We start from the raw sequence: 25,577 nt of genomic DNA, 5'->3' as shown, positions 1-25,577 counted from the left end.
GATAAAGTCACGCGTCCCCACTCTGCGAAAAAGCGATTTGCTTTTAGCGCTTGCAAAGCTATCGATCTGTTATCGCAAGTTGTCACAATTAATCAAATCGCTCATCAAACAGGTGAGCCGAGTCTCCTCCGCGAAAGTTCGAAATAATCAGCCTCTCCCGTCCCGCAAATCGTTCTCCGGGCTTTGACAACTTCTTGTTGTTGTTGCATAAAAGAAAAGAGTTACGCAACAATATATATATATATGCGTGTACACGTATTGTCCGCAAGTATCGCATTAAAGTGCGGAAGTAAGAATTGCACAGAACTGGATCGTAATATGAATTCTTAAGAATCTTCGATCATCCAGATCTGAATTCCGTGCAGACGAAGCGCGAGAATTTTTGCAGTTGAATATATTTGCCAACTCGCGCAATCTTTCTTCCTACGAATGTTGAAATTAATTACTTTTCAATCAATTGTATTGCAGCATCTTTAGAGAAATGATACAATTACAAGATTTGCAGCATTCATATGGCTGTCTTAAAATATTCACGATTTTAATTCCACGCTTTTGCACAATTTTTCAATTTATTTAATCAAATCGTCACCTGCAATCGTGAAAAACATTTTATAGCAGAGTTAACAAATCGACGTAAAGTAGAACAAGATCATGCGTGACGTGATACCAGCAAGGTTTCAGATAAACTTTCTTTCAAAATAAAGAAAATATCTTCCAAAAGTTTATATAGATTCAGCGCAAAGCGATAAAGAAACGCGGCAAGAAAAATGTCGATGATTTTTAATAGATTCATAATTACAAATTCTCAACTACTAAACAAAATATAAAGTATTTAAACTATTGATTATTATCAAAAATTACTAATATATTTATTTATTTCTGCAATGTTTTTGCATCGTCCTCGTGCACAGTATACGTATGCGTGTGCACGTATAGCGTTACGAAGCTACTTCTTTTTATTTTATAATAACATATAATGACAGCAATATGACAAAACGCATAGTTTGAAAGAGAACTTGCAAAAAAATAAAAACAGGAAGACAGAAGATTGTATTGAGAACTTGATTCGATAAACACGGCAAAAATAATTCTTTCAGAATTCTTTTCTTTCGCAGAATTTCTTCAAATCAGCATATCAAAATTAGCAAGAGTCGCGTTAATTGCGTTTCATTTTCGAGTTTTATTTAAAAAATTTGATTATACAACATTATGAATAAATATAAAAGCAAAAATCGTCTTTTAGCGGGGATGCATAACTATATACTATGTGTCATAGACTTGACTTATCACAAAAATATCTTTAAAAAAAGAATTGCGCTTCCATAATGACTCAATAATCGGTATAATTACGATACAAGGTTCCGATATAATTGCTTGAATGGAAAGAATACCGAAGCCAGCTAAATATTATTTTTTTATTATTGTCATTACGATTCTAAACTAATACTTTTATTTATTTGTCTGTTTAATTACATACTGAAATTTTCCTGGTTTCTTTTATACAATTATATAAATTATCAAATACTGCAGAAAATAATTGTAACTTTCATAAATTCGATCAAGCTATAATTTCTGAGTTGTTATCAAGTCATCAAGTCAAGCCATCAATAATCTTCGTGCAGCAACCTTTTATCAAGAAACATGCTTTTATTCACATTTCATTAGCATTGAAGACTAAAAAATGCATTTAAGTGCGTGATAATAATCGATGACGATAATTATGATAATTGGAAAACACTACTCAAGATATCATGAATAATTATCACTTCGTAATTTAACCAGATAAAACCAGATGTGATGTTTTATCAAATATTCTAAACTATTGAAATAAACTCGGATACAATTTTTTCTCTTTGTCTCGATTTTGCAGATTTTTTAATGCAGGTATTTAAATATCCAAAACGCTTGAACCCAATTTGATCGATGCAACGTAATTTTGAAAATTCAATAAGTTCTCTTTGCGAAAAAATCGCGAGATTAAATTTCGAACATTTTACTCTGCTTTGATTATGGGAACTATTGTTCGATTCTTAATGATGAATTGCGAGCGAAAAGCTACGTTGGCCGCGAGAGCTACCAGACCCGCAATAGATCATCAGCTGTCTTTCGACAAATCACCAGGACGACCGCAGACGCTCGCTTGTTAGCACAGCGTGAGTCTGTCGTGCGAAATTTCGCTGAAAAGTGAAGCTCACGCGAGCGAATAGCCGCGGCGCGAACGCGGTGTAACCGTCGTTCTCGAGGAACCCAAAACCGCATCAACCGTGGATCACGCAAGCGAAGCTGGCCAAACGGCGGTCACCAAGCACCGGAAGTCCCGGCGCAAGAAAGCGAAGAACGCCGCCGTCGCCACCGCCGGAGACTCCAAAGTGCGTTCCTCTGTTTTCATGCACGCGTGTAGAAACGTGAAACTCTCATTCTTACGTTTCTTCCCGTTTGCAATTTTGCCCCCGAATCGTTTATATTTGCTTCTCGAATATGAATTTTTCAAAGACCGTTGGTTAAAATATTGAGTTAACTAAATTAAAATTTTTTTTAATTCTTGAAAAAATGGCCAAAGCTGTTTAAATTTTGGTGAAATCTGATAAGATATATACTTTTTCAGGCGAAAAAAATGGCGAATACTTGTACCGAATTCCGGAAGGAGATGCACAAATCCTACATCCTGCCGGCAATGCAAGCGGCGCCTTCGTACTCTGTGACAACGTTACAAACTCAGAATGGCTCAAGCACCGCGATGCGGCCACGATCTCTTTATACCGCGCACAATTATCATCCTCAACCTGAGGATCCTAACTTTCAAGTAAAATCCAACCTTGAACTTTGTCTCTTTCATCTCTAATCTATCTTTATCTTTTAAGCACAGAATGTGCGCAATGAGATTCTTAGGCACCAAAATTCCAGCGGAAAAATAAATCCGAAAACTTTAAATCATATATTTGAAAGAAAAAAAAATTAGAAACTTGAAAAACAAAATTGCAAAAAGAGAAGCATTATAAAGCATTATTTCTTACATAAACTTATCTCGAGCATTCTAAAGTTGTTTGCGAAAGTTTATTACTACTACTAGGTGATAAGATAAGGAATGAGACAAGAAAAAGACAAAAAAATTCTCGCGGAATATCTACAGCGCGGCTCGGACCATTAGAATCCTAAAGTATAATATGAAAATTGATTCTGATATGACCTTGTAGCGATACAGCGAGCTGTCCAAATACTTCGAGCCTCCGACCGAGCAGTGGAGCGGCCTGGGCGGAGGGAGCGCGTATTCAGGATCGGTGGCGCTCTGGCGACAAGCGAGGAAGTCGATTGGCGGACCTTATTACGTAGCCGACGAGGCCCCAGTCTACACGGAAAACTGGCGGGAGCATGACGCTGACGCCGGTGTCGGCGGTGCCGTCGCTACTCCCCACGGCACCATATCATTAAGGCTGCACAACAGGATACGTGTGGATATGACGGTTGATCGTGCCGTCCGGGTCATCAATTTCAAGGTGGTTCCCCACTAAAAAAAATATATATTAGCTAACAACCACTCTAAATCAATTTCGATCAAAATGTCTAACATTAATTTAAATATTAATTTTAACAATATTAATTAACGTTAATGCATTATAATTGTCAATTGACAAAGTTTGATCAAATATGGCTAGTTTCATCGTAGAATCGCAATTCTATCTCATTTAAAGAGTCAGTTTTTTTAAATTAAACATTGTAGTGTGAAAGTTTGAAATCGAAGGGTGAAATGGGATTTAGATAGCGCACATTTACGCCTGGCTTCTCATCCTTGCAGAACAACATAGTCCTGTCGCTGAGCGGCTCCGGCGCGGCCGCCGTTCTGTTGCACCCCAACGGTAGAATATATCAGTACGGTTCGCGGGTCGAGATCGTCGCTCACGACACACACGGCAACAACAAGTTAGTTTTGATCGCGAAAGATTAAGCGACCGCGCTAATCCCGATTGACTCGTTTTGTCAGATACGCGAAGATGTGGTACAAGGGAGTCAGTTTCACGTCGGAGCAATGCGCGCTTGTTTATCTGGTAGACGCGGCTGGCACCAGGACCACGACGGACTCCTTCTCGGACATGAGTCAGGTAGAACGGCGAACTATCTTGCGTTTCTGCACCAATTCACTCGAGATCTCGATTATTTTTATTTTTTAATGCGGATTATAATCGTTGCTGACAGTTTTTTCTCACGCTAAATTTATGCCTTAAATTAAAGAGCTCATAACAAGCAGTTCTCATCAAAAATGTAAAATTTTTAAAGAGAAAAAACTGTTTAGCTTTCTTCATTTTAAAAAAAATCTCAAATTTTTCTTATTTATACAATTCAGAATATTAAAAAATTAAAGAGGCTTCTCTGATGATTGTATAAAATTTGAATTTGAATAATTGTTTTCGAATTTCTTTAGACATAGTCTAACGTGTAACGTCTAACGTCTAACTGTGTAACGCCCGAGAAGTTGTTATTTTAAAGAATTATAGAGAAATAGACTTACTGTAATTTTCGACGGATAATTCGCAGGATTTTTCGCTGAGCATTTTCTATTCGGGCTCTCGTCATGGACCATCGTGTCTGCAGGAAGCTGCGGCACATCTTAACACGGCTCAGTACTGGCAAACGGAGGAAGGAGTTGAGAATTGGATCATCAATAACGTCAGAGTGTCGCAGACTCCAGACGGCCTCGTCAGGTAATTAATTCACCAAATCTGCAAATTTAAAAATAAAAGAATAAAAAAGGAATATCAAAGGGAAAAATTCATAACATTTGCGTCTTTGCGACTTTTAAAAAGCGAATATATAGATTACACGTTTGAAAAGCGATTAAATTTACTTGATACTGAATTCCAGTAAATTATTATTCTCATACTATAAAAAATAACAATTATGAATTATGATAAAATAATAACTTTTTTCAAAATCCTGATGTAATATACAATTTTTTAGATTCAGTGCATAAAAAACTACGAAAAATTATTCTTTTCAAGAAAATATCTAACTTTACAGTGTTACATATCTGTTATTCAGTGTTTTTTGAGTATTTTATATCACTCGACAGAATTGCGCGAAACAGCAACAAATATCAACTGCGTACCTCGCCCAGCAACGGCACGGCGTCGTTGACGACACCTTTTCTGCACTGCACGGCGTCCCTCGGTCAGACGTCGCATCTGTTCGTGCGCCGTGGCGAGCGTCGCATGCACTACGACGGCACCAGCTTCATCGTGAGAAACGCAGGTCACAGCGCCGGCTTCGACGACAACAACCAGTTGAAGGTTTATTAAGAGCGAGCTTCGTGAACGACTCGACTTCTCCGTTGGAGTTCGCCTGCGAAACAGCATCGGTGAATGCAGAGCCAACTCTGATCGTCAAACCGCTCCAAGGACGGGAACTTCGAATCACCTTGAGAAACGTAAAATGCTCAGGAATTTTCTCGAAGATCCCCTCGAAATACTGAAATCTTTCTGCGCGCAATTCTATTGCCGCCAAAATTGCATAACTGTCTGAAATTGTGGAAAGCTTCTTCTTATTTGATGTCATTAAATTATGCGAAACATAATTTCGGCTTCACGTTTAAAGGCCGAACATTATATTTTGAGATTTTCTAAACTTTTACGGATACGTGATTTTGTGTAATTTCCAAAGTGATTCGAGAATCTCTTCTCCCTTCTACGGTGGGCTAAACTTTTTTAAAATTTGCACGACAGAAAGAAAGAATTCAGTATTTATCAATATTTGTATAAACTCAAGAAAGTTCAGTTCAAAGCAATGGTTTATCTGATATTAAGAATTCGTGTAGGAATAAATAATGTTGGAAAAATTGAAATTTTGTGACTTTCTCTTCGAGTTCTTAAGAAAGCACTACTGAATCCGTTCATTGTGTCCGTGCTTTTACACGCACACTTAGAAATTTACTTAAATTATTTATTGCTAAAGTTTAGTGATTTATTTGAATTACCTTGTCCGTCCAATATATTGCTCTAAGCAAAATATTTCAAGAAATGATTTAATCGTGAAATCTTACATCTTCAGATTTGAATGAATATTTTTTTTGAACATCTTTCATTTTATTCGGCCTTATAAAATCTATTTTTACACAACTGTAAACAAAACTTGACAAAATGTAGATTGGCGGAACTTTATTTCGCTAAATTACGAATTAAAAAAGTCTAAAAAAGTTTAATTTCTAAGTTTTCTCTCCTCTGCTTGTATTTGAAGCAACGTTCTTTTTCCTCCCAATACTTGAACCAATTCTTGAATCGTTTTCTAAACCTTTCTCAAAAAGTAAGTGTTGTCTCGTCCACCAGAAGATCCGCCAATTCATCCTGCTCTTCTGACGAGTCTTCTGATTCGGAATGTAATCCATCTTCGAATGCTCGGCCTATTTTGGCCAGAATTTGATCCTTGCGAAGTCGCTTCCTGCAGGAAAATTATTATTACACCTTATAGACTTCTTGCTGCGATAATTCGCATAATTACAATACAATAAAAAAATTACGAATATTAATAATTACGCAGAAAATTTGTATATTAATAGTGTGAATATATGTAAATATAAAAGTGCATAATATAAAATATAATATAAACTAGAAATATGCAAAATACTTTTCTCTCTCTCTTTAAGTCTTACAATTTTTATCTGAAATGTTTTGTGTCTCCGTCTAATTTAGAAACAGTTAAAGTTTTCATTTAAAATGGCACTTTCTGCATATAACAAAGTTACACACCGTTTGTGATCTTTCTGGTTGGTTTCGCCGATCGATCCTGATGTTAACGCCTTACTGCTACTCGCTTGCCCCGCAACAGGTTTAAGAAATATCCTACCGTCCGACTGCATGTTGCGAATATCCTTGATAATATTGTTCGCTGTCTTAACATCATACAGCTGCAAACCAGACTGTTCGTCTGCGCCGAACACAATGCGTTTTTTCGTTTCATAGACTTCGCTCAGTTTGTTGATTGTTGACAAAAGTTTTCCCGGCGCCGCCAGATCTTTAATTTCTGGCATCAAATTACCAACATCCAACTTGGGTTTTTCCTGCTTCGTAGCGAAATATTTCTCAATGCCAAACTGAAATAAAAAAATGTTTATATTAATAACAACACAAGTAATATGGTTGCAAAATTTCTAGATTATATCAACAAAAAATCACAAATTTATGTTCAACATACAAATTTATGATTCACAAAAAATGCTTTCCTTTTCTCCTTTTTTTCTCTCAATTAAAAAATTGAATTATCTGATATTTGCGATTCAAAAAAGGTATTTTACAATTCAGGCAAAATTCACATACCTCATTGTCATTTACACAGTGTACAAATGCACGATTGACAATCAATTTGCACAAAATGTAATTAGCATCTAAGAGTGCTTCTTCTTTAATCTTTGTGTGTAAGTCCATTAAATGTTTCCAATCTGATATGGTCATCCTGATTTTTAACTCATTCACTGGTATTTTGTAATATACAGCATACAAGAGATACAAGGCCCCAACACGTTCCTTTAAACTAGATGCATTCACTAGAAATTGCTTTGCTATACCAAGAGCATTTTGGCAAAATTCCGTTAAAGCCGTTTCTGTAGGATGATAGCTGCAAGTTTTTAATTTTGATTAATTGACTTTTTGATAGACAATTTTCAGTAAAATTTAAAGAGAAACTTTAGAGAAAAACTTTGGCAAAAAAGTTTATTAAAAAGATGATACATGCTGGCAGATTGTATTTGCATCAAAAGATTTATAAATTTAATTCTTTAAATGCATAAATAAGTAGAAAAAATAGAATACATACGTGAAAACCAATGTGAAATGCATATCCTTCCAGATATCACAAAAGTTTTGAAAATGAATGTTGTATGACAATTCAAAACGAGTTATTAGTGTTTGGCAGTCAATTTGAAAAGCCTGCATCAAAAGCTTTTCTATTTCTTTTTTCTTTTTCTTTTTTTCTGTTGAATAAGGTAAACATGTTAAAAAGAAATATAATTTGTTCTTATTACAATTTTTAAAGTTTATAAAATGAGCTTTTGACAAATATGCAGTATAAACAGTGTGGTTATAAAGTTCCCAGTTTTTTTTCCTAACCTTAAAAAGTAGCGCATTTTACAATTTGTTGCTTCTTTCGTCAAATATAGTGATTACCTTTAATTAATAGATCTTTATTTTGTACTAACATATTTTCACAAATACTTACGTGAATCGAAAGACATGGTTAACTGATTTTCAAAAATTACGAAGCACGATTAGATGATGGTTTTCTAGCTGTCGAATACAATCGTTAAGTCGCGCGTGCGCACCCGGTCGAATACATCCAAGAGCACTGACTCGGGCCGTCACTCCTGTCAATCTTTAAAGCACAAAAATGAATGAATACTTGTTCAGACGAATAAAAAGACAATTAAATGCAAAATTTTATATAATGAACGATACATGGTTGAGAGACTGCATTGAATTCTTTGTCGGAGATAAGGCTTCTCATGAAGTATGTTGCAAATTTTTCTACTTTGTTTACTTGTCTATTAAAATTATGAAATATAATTATTATTGTATTATCATAAACCGTGCATTATAATTATCCTATATATAATACAAGAGGTAAATTTTTATGTGTGCAAGAATTTCATGGCTATTTAAGTCTCAATTTATTAATTCTTTTTAACATTTTTTTACAGTTAAGATTGTAGATGGATAACAAAATCACAATTTGGTATATCAATTAAGCTTAGACAAAATTTAATTTATGATTATTGTTGCAGATAACAGATAGGCATATTTTTGAATTTGTGGAGGGCCAGTGGCAGCTGAGTGATTTAAGAGAGATCAACAATGAGAATGGATGTCTACCAAGAAATCTGGCACAACAGGTGCGCACTGTACTGACTGGCACCTACATTCTTCAAGTAAGTTCTGAAAAATACTCTGCTTCTTTACAAATATTCCTTACATAAGAAATCTAAATAATTATATTCGAAAATTATATAATACAAGCACAGGTGGACAAGATGTATGATATAGCGAGTTCTAAGTACAAGCAGCTATGTGAGATTCGTAAAATTAATACCAAAAATATTGAAGCAATAGAAAAGGAGAACTCGACAGAGTGGGAGCCCAAGGGTAGAAGAATGATGCAACTGTGTCTTACTGATGGGGTGCAGGATCTCATTGCGATAGAATATACTTCACTCAAGCAACTGACTGTAAGGCTTCTTTCATCGCTACATTTTGTACAGTAGATATTTGCATAATTTGATCCAATTGCAGAGCTTACTTGGAATAATTTACAAATATTTGTGAGATTTCAAACGTTTTGGAAACAAGCTCTTTAATCAATGAATTAAAGTGTATTTTTTTTTGCAGAGTACGTTGCTACCTGGTTACAAGGTGATGATAATTGGTCCGGTCGACTGTAGACGTGGTGTTATCCTGCTGCAGGATGGCAAGTACAAGGAAATTGGAGGAGAGATAGAATCTTTGTTGAAACCCAATGCACTGGAGAATGTCTTGGCTAGAGCTTTGTAAAATTCTATCAAGTTTTCTCTTGAACGTAAATTATTTTTTACTTTCTAGTTTCTTCATATGAATTTCAATTTTCCAGGGACGAACCTGAAAATCCTGATCCATACAATGATAACGGGCCACCTAGAATCCCGAATCGGAATGTTCAGAGTGCGCCGTCCAATCCTAGCAACGACAGTTTCTTTGACGATGACTTTGAAGAAAATATCGACTTTGTAGCAGTAACAGAAATTGAACGACGGAGTCAGGAAAGTGAAGCTGTTCAGGACCGCGTTAAAAGTACAAGCGATCAAAAAGAAACTGAGATGGCAACGGAGGAAGCTATGGAAACGTTTTTGGAAGATATAGATTTTGAACCTTTCGAGAATTGGTAAAATTTTTAAGTAAAAGTTTGTGTAATATTTTTTGAAGCTAGATTCGGATTCGGCGTATAAGAATTACTGAAAACTATTTTTTCTTCTAACAACAAAGTGTTCTCCAGTTTTGCAACTGATTACTGAACGATTGTTCCAGGCCCAGCGATTCTCCGAGGCCTTTACGAGTGTTGCCTGCGTCACCAGAATCTGAAAGGATTGAGCAGAAAGATGACATAATGATAGTCGAAGAAGAGTCGGCCCCTGCACGCGATTCTCACAACGCGTGTCCTGCGAGTTCGTTTAAGGACAGCATTTCAGAATTTCCTGACGATGATTTCGATTTCAATGACATCATAATCAAAACAGAAAAATCGTGGAAGTATCTTACCTTTGTCTCTCTTTGTATAATATTTAATTTGTTTTCGTATTTGTATACTAATGCGTGTAATTTCACTTGATTTCAGTCAGCAAGATCGTTTAAAGACTGAAATCAAAACGTGTTTTACGCCACCGAATCCTAAATCGAAATTGCCGAACCTTGATGTTCCGATAAAAATTGAGAAATATATTGTCAAGAAAGAAAACAAAGAATCTATGGTATCTTAGAGAAAATATCCAATTGTTTTTCCTTTTTTTAAGTACTGAAACTAATTGATTTTCATTCATTTAACCCGAAAACTTTGCCAAAGATGGACACCAAAAGTACAATCCGACAAACGCCGAAAGCTGAGATGATTGTAAACTCCTCTGTGCTACCATCGAAAAGCTGCGACGTCCTAAGCGATGTTTTACGCGAGCCTATCATTGGAAGGATGTACAGGACGGTGCGAGGTCAAGTGAAAAACCACTCGGCGCTATCGAAACAAGGAAGATGCTGGGCGGTCACGGCAGTGATCGCCGATCACACCTCTAGCGTGGAAGTCTGCTTCGATTCTGAGGTACTAAATAGAAGGAAAAATTTTAAATATTAAAATAAGTTATAAAATATTAATTGTAAAATAAATTGGATAAATTTTTGAATTCCCTTTTTTAATGCCATAGTTTGATTACAGTAAGGAATAGAGAGTGTTAAAGGTTGATACATTTTACGAATGAACTGAAATATACCTTTCAGATCCTGGAGAGATTTCTCGGATTCACTGTGCAGGAATTTTCGCAAAAGAAGAAGCTCGCAAAGTCGGATCCTCGAATGAATAATGAACTGCGACTTGTAAGCTGGATATATTCAATCGATGATTAATATTACAGGAACGTTTTTCATTTTTTTTTTTTTTTAGAGCTTACGCAAGGCGCAACATCAAATACAAAATTTGGATGCGTTGTTAAAGCTGGAGTTGATTCGGGGCGAAATGCCTAAAGTCGTCGATATCACGCAGTTGACTCAACAACAAAAGAACGATCTAATGAAGAAATCTACATAAAATTGGGTGAAATCGTAGAATCGCCTTACGAAAGATTCGATTTTTGTATAAATATAGTTCAACAAAGTTAAATGTAATAATCGAAAGCAAATGTAATTTAAAATTGTTGTAAGAAAAATATTATACATATCAAGAATTGTTATGCAATATTTTTGTACATTTTTAATAAACGTGCCATTCTTAACAAACAACTTAGCAATTCAACAATCGACACCAAGTAGATTTACAGCATTAATCTCCGATTTGAATTCCTTTCTCGAAATTTTGTTAAAAGTATTAAAGTTTCTTTCTTACATGGCGTTGTGCGCAAAGAAACAGTAAAAAAAAAAACAACAAATTTCGATTAATGAATTGGATGATCATAGCATTTATTAACCGGTACAATTGATCATCACAGTGGTACATTTTCGTCTCAACTCCTGGTTTTTCTCATTCTTCTCTTCACTCATTCGCACGCACGCACATATTTTCTCTCTCGCTCTCAATATCTCTCGTTCATTCATCCATTGTAATAACAAGTTACAGTTTTCAATTCATATTGTGTTTTTTATTGTTACAGTAGATTTACGCTTATTGCACACTTTTTCTCATGATATAAAACTCATTCTATCCCCCCTCCCGCCCACCCCCCTCTCTTTCTTTTCACTCGCTCTCTTTCTCTCTCTCTCTCTCTCTCTCTCTCTCTCTCTCTCGCTCGCTCGCTCGCTCGCTCTCTTTCTCTCTCAAGATACAAAATTAACCGTTGAAATATGCACTGACGATTTTGTTTTATAAGAGTCTGCAAATAAATTGTTTAAATAACAATAACTTAAATATAAATATTAACGTAATATGTCTCGTGAGCTTCTACAATCGTCAACATTGGGCTCCCATTTTCTCCTCGCCTTTTACTCTTTCTTCTTCCAGTTTCGATGAGCGTAACGATAACGTCGTTTCTTGTCAACCCGTATCAATTCGCCTCTCGTTGGTCTAATCGGTTAGTTTTCTTTATTTTTTTTTTTTTTTGTAAAGTAAAATTTTCGCAATAATTACTTTTCGTCGAAAATGTACATTGATTGCTTCAAGCCTTTAAGGTTCTCCGACAGTATGAACTTCCAGATTTACAGTTTTCAAAAATATGAGTTTTAACTTATAATTCCTTATAGCAGTTTATCGCATGAGAAATACTTCATTAGATTTAAAAAAGAAAAGTTCAATCGGCAAAACTGAAAAATTTTCGGAAATTTGGAAATATTAAGTAATAGAAGCCATTGAAGCTAGATTCTAGATACCTTGAATCCTGGGAAAGTTGAGATCGTAGATTAGTCACTGCTTCATTTCTTTAACACATTTACGCCCAGCATTAGGTGCTGTTGTAGGAGTTAAGTCGAATACAGGCGCGAATGTGTTGAATTTAACTAGAGCTTTCTTTTTTTTCTTTTTTCTTTTTTTTTTTTTTTTTTAATATTCTAAAACCTTGGATCGTGGCAATTTGGCTATTCTTACTCGCGAAATCAATACATTTTCAAATTTGTTATTTTTTTTTTCGAGACATTTCAATTTTTAAATTTCTTCGCATTTTTGGAACTTGAGATTTTTGCGACTGGAGATTCATTTATTCTTCAGCTTTTTCAAAATCCGAACATCCACATTAATCAAGCTCATCATCAGACACATCAAATTCCAGAAAAATTGCGACGATCGCAGGAGTTCTGAATTCCCGTTATCTCGGATCCATCGTCCGCTAGTGGACGTCTTGTCGAATCCTCGACAATCATAGATTCTCGGTATCTCGGATTCCGAGCGCTCTCTCATAGATTTTTTTTTTCCTGGAGGATCTTCGGATCCTTCGAAACTCGCGCAACACTCTCACTATTCCGACCTCTCGGCAGAACGATGAGCTTTAGGGATTAGTTTCCGAGGGTGTTTTCGACGAATATCGTCGTGTTCGAGTCTTCCGGGACGAAGTCTCTGCAGTTCGATAGTATATGAGATGCGCAGATCGATCACCAAGACGTCGGCGGCATCCTTGAGATCATTGGATCGCATCTTATCGATCGCAAATATCGCCGTATGTGAATCGCGTGGGAACTCTCACGGTTGCTGCCTTACACATATATATGCGTGTGTACTCTCCGTGAGCGTGTGTGTGTGTGTGTGTCTGTGTCTGTGTGTCTGTGTGCGTGTACGTGTGTATGCGCGTATATATGTAATAATATGTATGTGTGATCGGTCCGCGCATAAGGTATATACCGATAGATGTTGATAAAGCTGCCATGGAGCAGCGATGAGAAAAGCAGAGCTCTAACGAAAATTTGCCTACATGATCTTATCGTCTCGAGAACACAGCATCTCTGACAGTTAATGTTGTGTGTGTGAGTGTTTATGTGTGTTTGCGTGCATGTATGTTACGAAAGAGATGGTTCGGGTGGTTTACCAAAAGGTATAACCGCCCTCTGTTCCTCCTCCCAGGAACGAGCCCTTCTTTTGCGAAAGGGCGACGCTATGGCCGGCCATCGCGGCTAGCTGCGCGGCGTTAGCGGCCACCCCGGGCGGCGGCGGCGGCAGAACCGGCTGTGAGATGCCGTCGAATCGAGTACCATCGAAACCGTTCTGTGAAACAAGAGTTACGAAATGATATTAAAGCACGACGATATCTTTCAGCTCCTTCTTTTACTAGAAGTATTGTAACACCGAAACTTCTTTCATGCAGATTTTTACCAAAATTTCTAATCAAAATATCCAGTTCACATCGCCGAGACATCTAGATCGTAATCATTCGCACACAGATGCCTAATCTAAAAACTGTACATGAACACTTACGGGTACCATAATGGTGGGTCTTACGGGGGCGGGCTGCATAGCTGTCGCAGGATAGTACGCTGTTGTCGCCAACGGTGGATAGTATTGCAACGGATATCCCGGTGGATAATATTGCAACGGATATCCCTGACCGTACATTGGTTGATACATCTAAAACGGAGCGATGATTAAATGACGACTTGTCGTTCGGAAACTCTTTTCACACTTTTTCGTCGTAATAAAATACAAGACGACGACTCTCACCATAGGATGCGTAAGGGTCTGATCATATGTCGGAGGCGGTGGGCCTTGCGTCGCGTATAACTGAGGTTGATTGGGAAACACTCCATAAGGAGCGGCGCCTGCAACTTTAAATGAATATCATTAGAATCGATAGCTGTGGGAATAAATCGTGGTGAGATTTCCGTCATTAATGCCGCGCAATTTCAAAGCTATTGTGCTTGTCCTGAAAAAGTGGAAGGTATTAACGATCCTTAGAACACTTTGTACGACTAAAAAAATTGCTAGTGTAAAATAGTGATACGAAGAGTGTGGCAAGTTTAGAAATAAAAGAATAAGAAAGAATTGAGAAAGTAGCGGAATGAAAAGAGAATTTCTAATTCACTGGCATAAGATGGCACATCAATCATCAATTTTTAAATAAAAGAACAGAATCTTACATTATTATTGTTCTCTCAAATAAAATAGAGTATGAATAAAAATATATTTATCACATTTATGTGTTTCTGAAAACTCCTCTTTCAATTAAAATCATTAATTTTTCTACGCTTCTTAACTTCTCAACAAAAACATACTCTAAATTTCAAAATCTTAAGAAATCTATCTCTTTGTGTTGCGTTGAGTGTACTTTCATCACTTGTTATTAATCCTTCCAAAGTGTCTTGGAGTTCTCTTGTTCTTTCTAAGTGCCCAAGCAGTTAGCCAACGCCACGTTCTATGTTGTAAAGCGCAGATCGTGATCGCAATTGCGCCCTTTAGTAGAAAATCTAAGAAAACTTGATCTTACCACCGTAAGTTGGAGGTTGCGTAGGCGCGGGGACAAAGCCGGTCGGTGGATGCGGCGCAACCGGATAAGCTGCAACACAAAGCAATGCGTAATGCAGCTCCACTGAATTCGCAGATTGCAAATAGCGTGTCTGTGTGTTCGATTTAAGCCAACATGGTACGTGGTACCATACCACCAGAAAGGACGAGTGCCGGCGCACTCCGTCCGCGTCTCGACGCGGTATCGAAGGATAGAAACCGTGCGGGATCTTTGGTAGATCATGAGAGACTCCTTCCGCGTCGAGTGCGCGTAGAGCACGTCGTCGAAATCGGGATGCGATTGGATCGTCTTCTCTGCTGCGCTTTCGGAAAACTGTTTTTTTTTTGTTTTTTTTTTTCGAGAGGCCGGATAGATCGATAATTCGAATTGACCCGAAGCGGTATACAAGTCTTCAATTCAATCCTTGAATAATATCACCTTGAACTTGAGCTCTTGCTTTTTTTAGCCATGTACAACTATTTGTAGCTGTTCAACTCAGTTAGATTCAAACCTTCAATTATTCATCTCTTCGCGTTCACGTTTGGCACTTCAAGATAATCTACGGTGTTACAGTTCATAAGCAAATTAATTTAACGATCCAGGTGTTAATGTACAGGATACATGTTAGTATGCCATAGCTAAAGGTGAAATATTGAACTAAGCAATCCTATTTGTAGTGAGCAGCAAGGGGAAGAAATAATAGACAATATCTCAAAGGAAACTACTTCAAGGTGATGTCTTCAAGAATCTCTTCAGTTTTCAATTCAAAAGACGGCCGTTCACAGTCGTTAGCTTCGCGGCTTTCGAGCCGCTTGAAAATAACCGCTTCGAGGTCGCTTTTCAGTTCAAGATATTCACTTTGGAGAGGTTAACGCGGCGCGTGAGATCATTTCCGTTTTCGAGAGAGCGCGTCGAAAGAATAAGTCAACAGACGGCAGCAAAGAGAGAAACCGTCCAACGCGCCACCGATCCGCAGAGTGATGGTGGTGTGTGTGTACTCCCACACCCAAGTATATCTTACACATGACATACACCGTTTTGATCAAGGTACTATTCAAAGCTCAAACAATGTTAGTCACTAAATAATGGTGAAAAGAAATAACCGAAGATCGCGCCCGCCTGTCGCTCCCGGGGCCTTCCTTGAGCTTTATTCCGCCCGGTGTGAACTGCGGGGGCGCAGACGGGCTTTTTTATAAAAAACATTTACAAGGTGACCAACTGCTCCTCATTCCCAAGGACAAACTCATATCATATTCTTCAATCGTGTACGAACACTGCGAGAGAATATAGAAAGAAATCACTTTTTTTACAATGCAATCAGGTAACTCTAAGTAACTCAAAGTTTCTACAAGATGCAACTAATAAATGTAGATTAAAGACTTAACCAGCTAGTAGAATTCGCAAAAACGAAAGGCTGAACGTAAAATCGTTTCCGAGATACACAGTTTTTCAATTCTGTACGCTACAGTGCAATCGCATATGTTGTGGAATTCCATACGTGATTGTACAAATAACAGCTCGTAAAAGTAAAAAGCTCAATATCTCGAAAACTCTCATTTGTGGACCTATGTTGATCAAGATTCTTTTGCTTTAATTTTTGTCTACCGCTTGGAAAACCTTATACAATATTCTTGCCAAAAGAACTGTTACAGTTTAATCACTGATTAACTTTTCAAAGAAACTAGCAGAAAAGCGAGAATCTTTAGAGGCAGAAGTTTAACTAAAGTGTCAATTTTAATTCCATTAAACTTTTCAAACGTCCCTTTTTTTTTCGAGAAGTTAATCACCTTGGATCACACTCTCTCGAGGACCCATTGAGATCGTTAACTGATCATCCAAACAAATGGATCCACGATCAAGGAATTGAAACGAATCGTGCTCGAGAATAATTCGAGAAACATCGACAGATCCTTCGAAAATTGCAAATCGCTAGAATTTCAATCGATTTAAGTGTCCTCAAAGATTTGGAAGTTTATAGTCTCAATTTTTTCTGTACTTGCCGGCTGTTTATTCTCGAACAATGACTCGCTATTGAGCAACCTTTACTTCTAGAACTAAGATTTAATACGAAACCGATCTCAAAGCAAATAGCGTTACGCAATCAAGGTAAAAGCCAAATACATTCGTCTAGGAGGTCGAGCCTGAGGGATTTACATAAACATAAGGCGTCAATAAACAACTTATTGAAGTACATGAAACCCTTTAATTAATTTGTTAGCATCTTGGGCTTTCGCGCGAAGAATCCAACTCTTTAAATTACAAATCTGGATATTGGAATATTTAATGTTTGTTTGTGTAAAGTGTAGGAATTTAGAATTACAAATGTTTGGAATTTTAATTCTTTTCTGCTGAAAGTTTCATTATTTGAAAAATAAAACGCGTCACTCTCGATTATTTGAAGAAAGAAAGATAAAAATTTATAAAGCTATTTGCATTTATGTAGAACTGAAGCTTAGACTTGACATTTCTGATTTACTGCTCTTTAAATTCTCAAAAGCAATTGTACCCAAAAAGTTAACAAATCGTTTTCTCTTTTGTTCTTCTCGTCGATCAGTCAACCCGTTATATTCCAACTTTTCAACTTCACTCTTACATTCTCATTGCATTTATGCATTTGCAGCGGTGTCTAAGAAATGTGACTTTTGGACATAACGGGTCAGAGATCGATCTAAGATCGCAGATCAGCAAATCCCGAGGCTCGGCCGCGTTCGAGAAACAGAAAAACGACAAAAACAGAGCTAAAATAAAGCCAGGAGATAAGAAGGATAACGGTTGCTCCAAAAAGTGATGTTAGAACAAGCCCAAGTTAATCGAAGGACTCGCGATGTAAAAAAATCGACAGTTTGTCTCAACATCATTATCATCGTCATCGTCATCATCATCATCGTCATCGTTCTTGTTATCGCTAGTAATGACGAGACGCGATTTCACAATTCGAACTGAGAAGAAGAGTCTCTCTCTCTCTTTCTCTTTCTCTCTCGGGGCGGTGAATGTGTAATTTATACAATGAGTATAGTGGTACGATGATTATGTATATATATATAGATATATATATAATATTTATATATGTATATATAGTGGTGGACACTATATATACATATCGGGCTCCACACATTCAAAAAGTTGTGACAAGACTCAGCAAACCACAAATTTCTGCAAATATCCAAAGATAAAGGATTAACATGATTAAACATGATGAAAAGTTCCTTGAAACTCGTGTGTAATAATAAGTAGGTAACGTTGGTGACCGACCGCGTCGCGACGACCGCGAGACGCGCTCGGCCACCTTGTTTCTTCCTCTAGTCCTTTTAATTATCTAAATCGCGCCATGCACCACGCGCCGCCGCCAAATAGAGGCCAATTGTCCTTCCATCTCATTAAGACGTTCAAAAAATCTGCATACGTTTAAGAAATGCACGTGAAAATTCAAACAGTTTGGAATAAATCAAAAGAATGTACAATTTTTCTTGAAAGAGAAAATATAAGACTTTCAGCAGTTTCACATCACCGAGCATCTTTGGACATTGTCAAAATATATTATTCTGAAAAAATATATTCTGAATTGTTGTCGAAGAATTTGATGAAAATAAATATTGAAAATAATATGAAAATCTTCTGTTACGAAGCGATCGATAGAGCAAATTTCAGGGAAAAGGATTTTTCGTCCTCTAGGCGTCATGCGCGCAGTTGCGTTGGTGCTAGATGAACATGTTATACTCTAACATAAATGTCAGCCCACACCAAATTGTTAATGATGTGACCGGAGGCTGGCCGAACTAGCAGTGACGAATCCAGCGATCCTTTTTGCCATTTTACTTTCGGCATCTAAGTGTGCAATTATTGCGAATGGAATTTCCAAGAGTGCAAAAGAAAATATGGAGAATCTATGACAATTTGGGAAAATTCAACAAGTTTCGGGAACGTGAAGATTCAGAAATCTAAAGATCCAAAAATAATAAGAATTGTTAGCGCTTCGTGGATCGCAAAAATCCTGATGATTTCTAGATTTTGCTTCCATAGAAATTGAATCTCAACCCTCGGCTTTACTTTAAAAACTCGATCGATCCATCGAAAAATTTCAAATCCGACCGTCTTGCGTAACGATTTGCTTGGAAATGTTCTACATTGCGCGTCCCGGATACTGATTCGTCCCCAGATTCGTGCAACCTCCGGGAAGTAGTAAATTATGTGTCTATGTGCCACGGTGCAAACAATCATCGAATCAATCATGACCGTTTATAATATTAATGCGGCTTAATGGTAATTCGAAAAATGTCCATCGCTCTTTTCTCTTTCTCCCTTTCACGCACGCACACTCTCTTTTTCTTTCATATCCTCGATTTGTCCCAATGAGCAGTTCGACGCTTATTCAGAATCAGAATGTGTTCTTTCTCATTTATCGTTATCGAATTTTCGACGAACCGGCTTAAGCGGCCGAAGAAACAACATTCATCGAAATGCTTCCGTGGACAAAAGGACGTGTCCTCGAGATGGACGAAATCACTGGAAGCGTAGCAAGAAGCGGCTAAGAAATTGTGGAAGTATGAAAGAAATTTTGCGATCCATAAAATGAATTAAGAATCTGCAGTATCAAAAATCCAATAGCATACAGAGTATCCTAAAACTCACCGATGTTACTTTAACAACAGATTCTCCGACCAATTTAGAATTTGATTCTTCCTGAATGAAAATATCGAGGCACTTGGTTTTTGTATTATAAACGATTGAAAAAAACAAGAGTTTCTCGCGAAGTAAGCAATAAAACCAGAAATAGCAACAGAATTGTGACTTAATTTCAAATAAATTGGAGAAAAATTTAATTTGAGACTCGGTTATAAAAATACATTATTTCAAAGATGCTCTTAACATTTTCAGTGAGAAAAAATCAACTCCAAGTTGACCCGAAAATTGTCATTAAAAGTATCTACGAGATTTAGAGCATTCTGTACACGCAATAAGTAAAAAGAGAATACGTATGGCAAGACAACCTTTTCTTAAAACCGATCTTTCTGCTCCCGATGATCTCTAGATCGTTATGAGGACACTTTCGCCCAATATCGACCAACGTATCAACAAACGCTAATTCGCTTAAGCTCACTATTAACAGTGTACACGATTACAGATCCTGCCAGATCATGCGCATGCAATCATCGCAACACCGGAAGACTTCGCCGCAATTGCCAGTGTGTGGGTCTAGCAACCTATCGAAAAAAAAAATATATATAACAATATAATACACATCGTTTGAATATAACGTTATTCAAAATGTAGATCTGGGAGATCGGGCGAGTCTCCCGGGGCGATGTTCGAGATCTATAGAACTATGGTGATCACACAACAACAAGACGATTCAAAATGATAACACCAGCCCGTCCGATCCCGCCTTCGCCCGCGAATTAAAATCGAATCTGCATAAAAGTGTTCTTCGAGGTGGGATCGAACGTGGATGAAGTAACAATTCAAAGCAAAATTGTGAGAACCGGTTAAAACAGCATATCGAAAGAAAAAAAACATGCACGTTTATAGAAACAGTGGCGGTAAGCCGGCACGACCGCTCCCTTCGAGCCCTTCGGCGTCGCCGCGAAGGCGGGCGATCGCGCGCCTCTTGCCGCCAAAGAAAGTACATTTTTTAAGCATGCGAGTCGAGGTAACAATTCATGGAAAAAGATCAAAGCTCGTACTTGCACACGATGGCCTACTAGGATGTTAAGGATGAACGTAATTTCACTTTGAATTTTTCCCTGCCATCTCGCGGCCGTCTCATTTCTTTTTCTTTTTTCTTTTTTTTTTTTGCCTCTTCCTCCGCCGAAGCGAGTCGCAAGTCGCAAGCGCGTCGGGGAGGTCGGACGTGAGATTACGTTTCATGATTTGCTTCTCTCACTACAAAATGTTCAAGCTACTCTTGAGCTACCGAAGAATTGACCTAAGATTTACGCTACGATCATCGAAGAAGGAAATCGAAATGTCCATATTTGACTATATTGTCACGAATCTACTGACGTGCAGCAGCCGCGACCACGAATTTCCTTCGCACTTTATTCTCGTGCCGTTTTTACTTTCTCGAAAAATTGTCTTCCCTTTTCTGAGATGCTTTCGTCTTTATTTCAGCGATAATAGGAAACTTGTGATGCGGTTCAAAGCAACATGCACTAATTGTTAAAAGTGAGCTAGCAAGTTCCTAATGAAGTAAAAGTATCGTCAAAAAGTACGCCGAGCTTAGATATAGCATTCGTATCCACTCACAAAGCCCGCTATGCTGGCGCGCGCGTGTAATTGATTGTAATTCTTTTTGCGGAAATACATTTGGAAAATGTTCAATCTCGACGGAGTGACTTGAACAAGACTCCAATTAAAGTTAAATAATTAAATGATTGAGAGATCAGAGAATCGAGAATAATTATATCTCGTATGACAAGCTTTATCAATAAACAATTGAAAATTTTTGGAAAATTCTTTGTCTTCTTCAAAAGGCAATTGCAATGTGCAAAAAAGTCGCGAATGCACCCACGCGCGAGCATATTCGGGCGTAGAAAATAAAGGAAAAAAAAACAACAGTGAATAAAGCAGTCAGCCAATATCACGAAGTTCCAGTATGAAATATTGATACACCCATATCAATATCTTACGGTCGTATTGATTTGGATATATAGCGACCCGCGCCTCCAATTTCCAAAAAAAACGCCTAATTAAATGGCACGAACGCGTTATGTGTTGGTGTTCACAACCGTAAAAATAGAAACAGACTCGAATTTCATACTTTTTCTCTACAAACTTTTAGTATATCTAATATAGATCATATTTTTCTTTACTTTACATCTCTAAATACTGGAAAGAGACCAAACGATCGTGCTATACTGATATTGCTAAGAAAATCGGAGAATCAAATAAAATATCAAGTTTTCAGATTTTTTTTTCAAGTGGAGAGTTTTAGAACGTAACGATAATCGAGCTTGAATTTATATGATTCTCAATTTGAATACGGCACGTTCTCTACTTTGAATTCAGGAGACGCCTGTTGCATTCTATATCTTTATGCACGTTGAGACCAGCGTGAGGTAATGATTGCTTCTTCTAAATATTTTTCAGAACCATGTCAGTGTAGAATAAAATATTGGACAATCGAGAAACGTACGAATGGAATATTTTCAATTTTTGATATAATAATCTTGCTCAAAATATGGCTTGCTATGTATATTTAAAGATAATAGCTTTCATGTGAATATACTTGATGCTAAATACTATCAGCTTTCAACAGGTTCCAAAACCTGAGATACATAAATTCTCATGATACAAAATTTCAAGAATCATGAACGAAAAAGATTAGATATTTATCTCAGATCTGAATTTGACAAATTATGTACGAATTTGCAAGTCAGTGATTCTGGAATCACGACCAAGTTAGGAGAATATCAAGAACTTGGTACACACATACACATATACAACTCTTCTAATATCAAATCTGATATAAATTAGATAAAAAGATGTATGTGCATATTCATATTTCTCTAACAAGTACACCTATTTTCATTTCTTTCTTTTGCAATGTCTGTACTTAGAAAATCCATATATTTCTCATCTTTCAAAAATATAACTGGCTGTTCTAAAGAGTTTTTCCAAAGAAGTCTACTTCTCTCGCAAGAGAGATGTACCGTAGAGTCCCTTTTGCGATACCTCTTGTATCGCTACCTGGCTACTACGTTCCTTGATTTTTATGGCAAACAACTCGTCCTTACTACAAAATGCAAAAGAATGTATGGTACAGCGAGAGTTACCTAGAAGCAATCAAGTTTCCTCACATTAGTCTCAGCATAACAGTGGTATACATATTTATATATAATGTGTATATGTGTATGTGTGTCCATGTATGTGTGTCTGTGTGTGATGTGTGTGGTGTGTACGTAATATATGTTGGTATAAACACGTAGTGAGTTAAGGTAATATATAGAGTAAGGTGAGGTTAGATACGTGGCTTAGGCTGCGCCGGTCTCCGGAGCTCCACCTACTGACTGGGATCAAATCGTCTTTGTAATGGTCCGCTGCAAACATATTGACAGCCAAATTGTAGGCGCTATCCCTCCGCTCAGCTGCTACACCGCCATAGATATAAATGGTAGCAGACTCGCAGCAGTATATAACAGACGTCCTCACATTACTAACAATATTATTATGGTAAAGGAGCGCAACGGCTCTGCACTTACAGGCTAAGCTTTACGGTATCCTTATCACACTACGCTCTATAGGAGCGTAGAGTCACCCGCTCGGTGAGACCAGATTTGGTAATGAAATGTCGTCGAGATTACTGTTCTTGCGGCACTTAGACGAGGGATAACTTTTTTGCCGGAGCTTTTCCTTCGGGTATCTCGGATCTTGCTCCATCGTGCAAAGGAACAAAACAAATCCGAGACACCTGGAATAGCTTGAGCAGATAAACAGACGCTTAAATGAACTCGAGATCGCTTTAACTCCGCAGTGTACTTGTTCGATTGTTATTGGCACAAAACTATTGAACAAACTGATTCTTAAACTCTATGAGTCTCTTAATCATACACTTCATATATAACGTTAGCGCATTCTCTCTTTTGTAAGCAGCCCCTGCAATCTGTAAGAATACGACTAATACCAAGAGATGACCTCCGGAGCTTCAATGTGTCAAACATCATACGTGTACAAATAAAAACACATTATAATATTTATACTTTTTTAAATCTTTACCATAAAGAATTCAGTTTAAAACTCAATATTCTCAATACATTTATCAAACAAAGAACACAGTGTAATATTGAAGCTTGTATATGTGTGATCTCATGATTACATCTGTTTAACAATTGCAAAAACTCTTGGTCTAATAACAAATAATATTTAAAAATAAAAAATCTATATTGTACAAAAAATAGATAATTATAATTCAAGAAGCTGGAAATCCAAGAATTTGAGAATAAAAAGCAAATCAATCGAAGAAACTAAAAATAAATTGATAACTTGAATGATAACTTTAGAAAAAGATGAGAATTAACGATTACAAAGAACTACAAAGGACTGGGGTTCCAAGAATAAATTGAATGACTTCGAGAGTAAAAAAAAAAAATTATCTAAAAATACAAATTTTTAGATACGTTAAATTTCATAATTTTCTGAGAATCTAATGACCTCGAAACCGTAAGAATGCAAATGCAAGTATGAAATAAGTACTGAAAATTTTGTGAATGCAGGAGTAATGATCCCGCGAAGCAAGGATCTTGAGAATTCGAGAATACGAGAACCGTGGAATACGGACGATCGAAAGTGATCCAGCGGAAAAAGATCTACGGCCAAAGATCTAAAGAGAACGATCGGAATCCGACAAATCGCGAAAAATATTTCACAGTGTAAATACAGCGAAAATTCTCTCCGGGGAGAAGGAGGATAAACAATTCTCCGGAGGCCATTTTGTATTCATAGCGCGATGCGCGGTATTGATTTGTCTTGTCAACCCGGGTCAAGCACTCGAGCGGTCCGTGCCAGCGCCCGGGATTCGATGCGCGAAAGGACGAACGCCGCAGCATGGGCCGCCTGCACCAAGAGTCGCATCGACGTCGACGTCGCCGTCGCCTCGAGCGACAACCGGGCGTCGCGCTAAGTGACAAGTGGTGAGGCACGGCTTATCTTAACGTATGTGTGTGTGTGTGTTTGTATATGTATGCACGCACGTTCTGTATGTATGCTGTATATTTCCCTCTCTGCCAATGAATATTACACGCAAATGAACGGTAACGCGCGATACGGCATATAGTTACCTTTCTTGTCGGTCATTATTGCTTAAAGTTTCACAATTTTACTAAAAAAAAAAGAGATACGTTATTCCTAATTAAATCACCGATTCCAGTTTCGCAACACTGTCGGCCGACGTGAACGGCTGACACTTGACGGACACTAGCGCCGTTTATTGAGCGTGCCTGTAGTCGATGCGGCAGCGCCGCGCGCCTTGCTTTCGTCGTGCAATCATTGGTCCGTATCCCAACCAAAAGTAAGCGTCGTCACATCGATCAACGCATGCGCATCTTCGAGGCTGCGTAACGTAACTGGAAACGAGGCTTAAAAGTGTACAGAGGAAATCAGGTCTGTTCTTTATAGGTCTGTTCTTTATAGCTGAACTGGCTGCACTAGTTCAGAGTTTATCTTTCTCCTTCCAATGTGGAGGGAAAAAGATAAACTCTGAACTAGTGCAGCCAGTTCAGCTATAAAGAACAGACTTGATATAAATACCATAATTGTATTATGTATTATCTCTGAATTGTCATCAAGGTACAAAAAGTACGATCCGCATTTTATTTCTATTCCAACAAGATCGTTATTTTTACTACTATTGATTCTTAATGCTGGGTTTATATGTTAAAAAAGAATAAGGATAGCCAACTGTAGATAAAAAAATAGTGGTATAAAACGACCATTATTGTGAATAGGGAAAAAGGATATT

At 37.4% G+C, this 25,577-nt stretch overlaps 4 protein-coding genes across 5 annotated transcripts; 2 read left to right on the top strand and 2 right to left on the bottom strand.

The window, feature by feature from the left end:
- Positions 1 to 16: 16 nt before the first annotated feature.
- On the top strand, positions 17 to 6,190 carry fest (wurstfest). The gene is made up of 7 exons (XM_067358412.1): positions 17 to 2,369; positions 2,606 to 2,803; positions 3,195 to 3,494; positions 3,794 to 3,918; positions 3,980 to 4,097; positions 4,531 to 4,697; positions 5,066 to 6,190. The coding sequence occupies exons 2-7, from the start codon at positions 2,615 to 2,617 to the stop codon at positions 5,289 to 5,291; spliced, it is 1,125 nt and encodes a 374-aa protein (XP_067214513.1). The 5' UTR covers positions 17 to 2,369; positions 2,606 to 2,614; the 3' UTR covers positions 5,292 to 6,190.
- Positions 6,053 to 8,326, bottom strand: Pbp45 (proximal sequence element A Pbp45). The gene is made up of 5 exons (XM_012368410.2): positions 8,200 to 8,326; positions 7,798 to 7,954; positions 7,302 to 7,599; positions 6,735 to 7,078; positions 6,053 to 6,426 (listed from the first exon to the last, which is right to left on the bottom strand). The coding sequence occupies exons 1-5, from the start codon at positions 8,213 to 8,215 to the stop codon at positions 6,285 to 6,287; spliced, it is 957 nt and encodes a 318-aa protein (XP_012223833.1). The 5' UTR covers positions 8,216 to 8,326; the 3' UTR covers positions 6,053 to 6,284.
- A 19-nt stretch (positions 8,327 to 8,345) lies between these two features.
- Positions 8,346 to 11,489, top strand: LOC105673063 (recQ-mediated genome instability protein 1-like). 2 transcript variants are annotated; one of them, XM_012368402.2, is made up of 10 exons: positions 8,346 to 8,487; positions 8,762 to 8,905; positions 8,999 to 9,202; positions 9,363 to 9,520; positions 9,601 to 9,891; positions 10,035 to 10,250; positions 10,342 to 10,474; positions 10,567 to 10,815; positions 10,992 to 11,087; positions 11,155 to 11,489. In XM_012368402.2, the coding sequence occupies exons 1-10, from the start codon at positions 8,368 to 8,370 to the stop codon at positions 11,296 to 11,298; spliced, it is 1,755 nt and encodes a 584-aa protein (XP_012223825.1). In that variant the 5' UTR covers positions 8,346 to 8,367; the 3' UTR covers positions 11,299 to 11,489. The 2 variants fall into 2 exon arrangements, with proteins under 2 accessions (XP_012223825.1, XP_012223826.1); XM_012368403.2 differs by having other exon boundaries at positions 8,994 to 9,202.
- A 1,213-nt stretch (positions 11,490 to 12,702) lies between these two features.
- LOC105673070 (DAZ-associated protein 2) lies at positions 12,703 to 25,046 on the bottom strand. The gene is made up of 5 exons (XM_012368413.2): positions 24,898 to 25,046; positions 15,107 to 15,175; positions 14,344 to 14,447; positions 14,101 to 14,250; positions 12,703 to 13,890 (listed from the first exon to the last, which is right to left on the bottom strand). The coding sequence occupies exons 1-5, from the start codon at positions 24,911 to 24,913 to the stop codon at positions 13,711 to 13,713; spliced, it is 519 nt and encodes a 172-aa protein (XP_012223836.1). The 5' UTR covers positions 24,914 to 25,046; the 3' UTR covers positions 12,703 to 13,710.
- Positions 25,047 to 25,577: the final 531 nt, after the last annotated feature.

This window comes from Linepithema humile, chromosome 6, assembly GCF_040581485.1.
Source record: "Linepithema humile isolate Giens D197 chromosome 6, Lhum_UNIL_v1.0, whole genome shotgun sequence".
Taxonomy (NCBI): Eukaryota; Metazoa; Arthropoda; class Insecta; order Hymenoptera; family Formicidae; genus Linepithema; species Linepithema humile.
This window is presented reverse-complemented; position numbering and strand designations above follow the sequence as displayed.

What these genes read in the sequence shown, in the direction of transcription:
- fest (XM_067358412.1), top strand. Translation starts at nt 2,615, where the DNA reads ATGGCGAATACTTGTACCGAATTCCGGAAGGAGATGCACAAATCCTAC. An exon ending in CTGAGGATCCTAACTTTCAA is followed by an intron (nt 2,804 to 3,194) that starts GTAAAATCCAAC and finishes ATGACCTTGTAG; the next exon opens with CGATACAGCGAGCTGTCCAA. An exon ending in ACTCCAGACGGCCTCGTCAG is followed by an intron (nt 4,698 to 5,065) that starts GTAATTAATTCA and finishes ATCACTCGACAG; the next exon opens with AATTGCGCGAAACAGCAACA.
- Pbp45 (XM_012368410.2), bottom strand. An exon ending in CATTTCACATTGGTTTTCAC is followed by an intron (nt 7,600 to 7,797) that starts GTATGTATTCTA and finishes AAAAACTTGCAG; the next exon opens with CTATCATCCTACAGAAACGG. An exon ending in AACCAGAAAGATCACAAACG is followed by an intron (nt 6,427 to 6,734) that starts GTGTGTAACTTT and finishes ATTTTCCTGCAG; the next exon opens with GAAGCGACTTCGCAAGGATC.
- LOC105673063 (XM_012368402.2), top strand. Translation starts at nt 8,368, where the DNA reads ATGAATGAATACTTGTTCAGACGAATAAAAAGACAATTAAATGCAAAA. An exon ending in TTTGAACCTTTCGAGAATTG is followed by an intron (nt 9,892 to 10,034) that starts GTAAAATTTTTA and finishes CGATTGTTCCAG; the next exon opens with GCCCAGCGATTCTCCGAGGC. An exon ending in AAGTCTGCTTCGATTCTGAG is followed by an intron (nt 10,816 to 10,991) that starts GTACTAAATAGA and finishes TATACCTTTCAG; the next exon opens with ATCCTGGAGAGATTTCTCGG.
- LOC105673070 (XM_012368413.2), bottom strand. An exon ending in GCAACCTCCAACTTACGGTG is followed by an intron (nt 14,448 to 15,106) that starts GTAAGATCAAGT and finishes ATTCATTTAAAG; the next exon opens with TTGCAGGCGCCGCTCCTTAT. An exon ending in AGACCCTTACGCATCCTATG is followed by an intron (nt 14,251 to 14,343) that starts GTGAGAGTCGTC and finishes GCTCCGTTTTAG; the next exon opens with ATGTATCAACCAATGTACGG.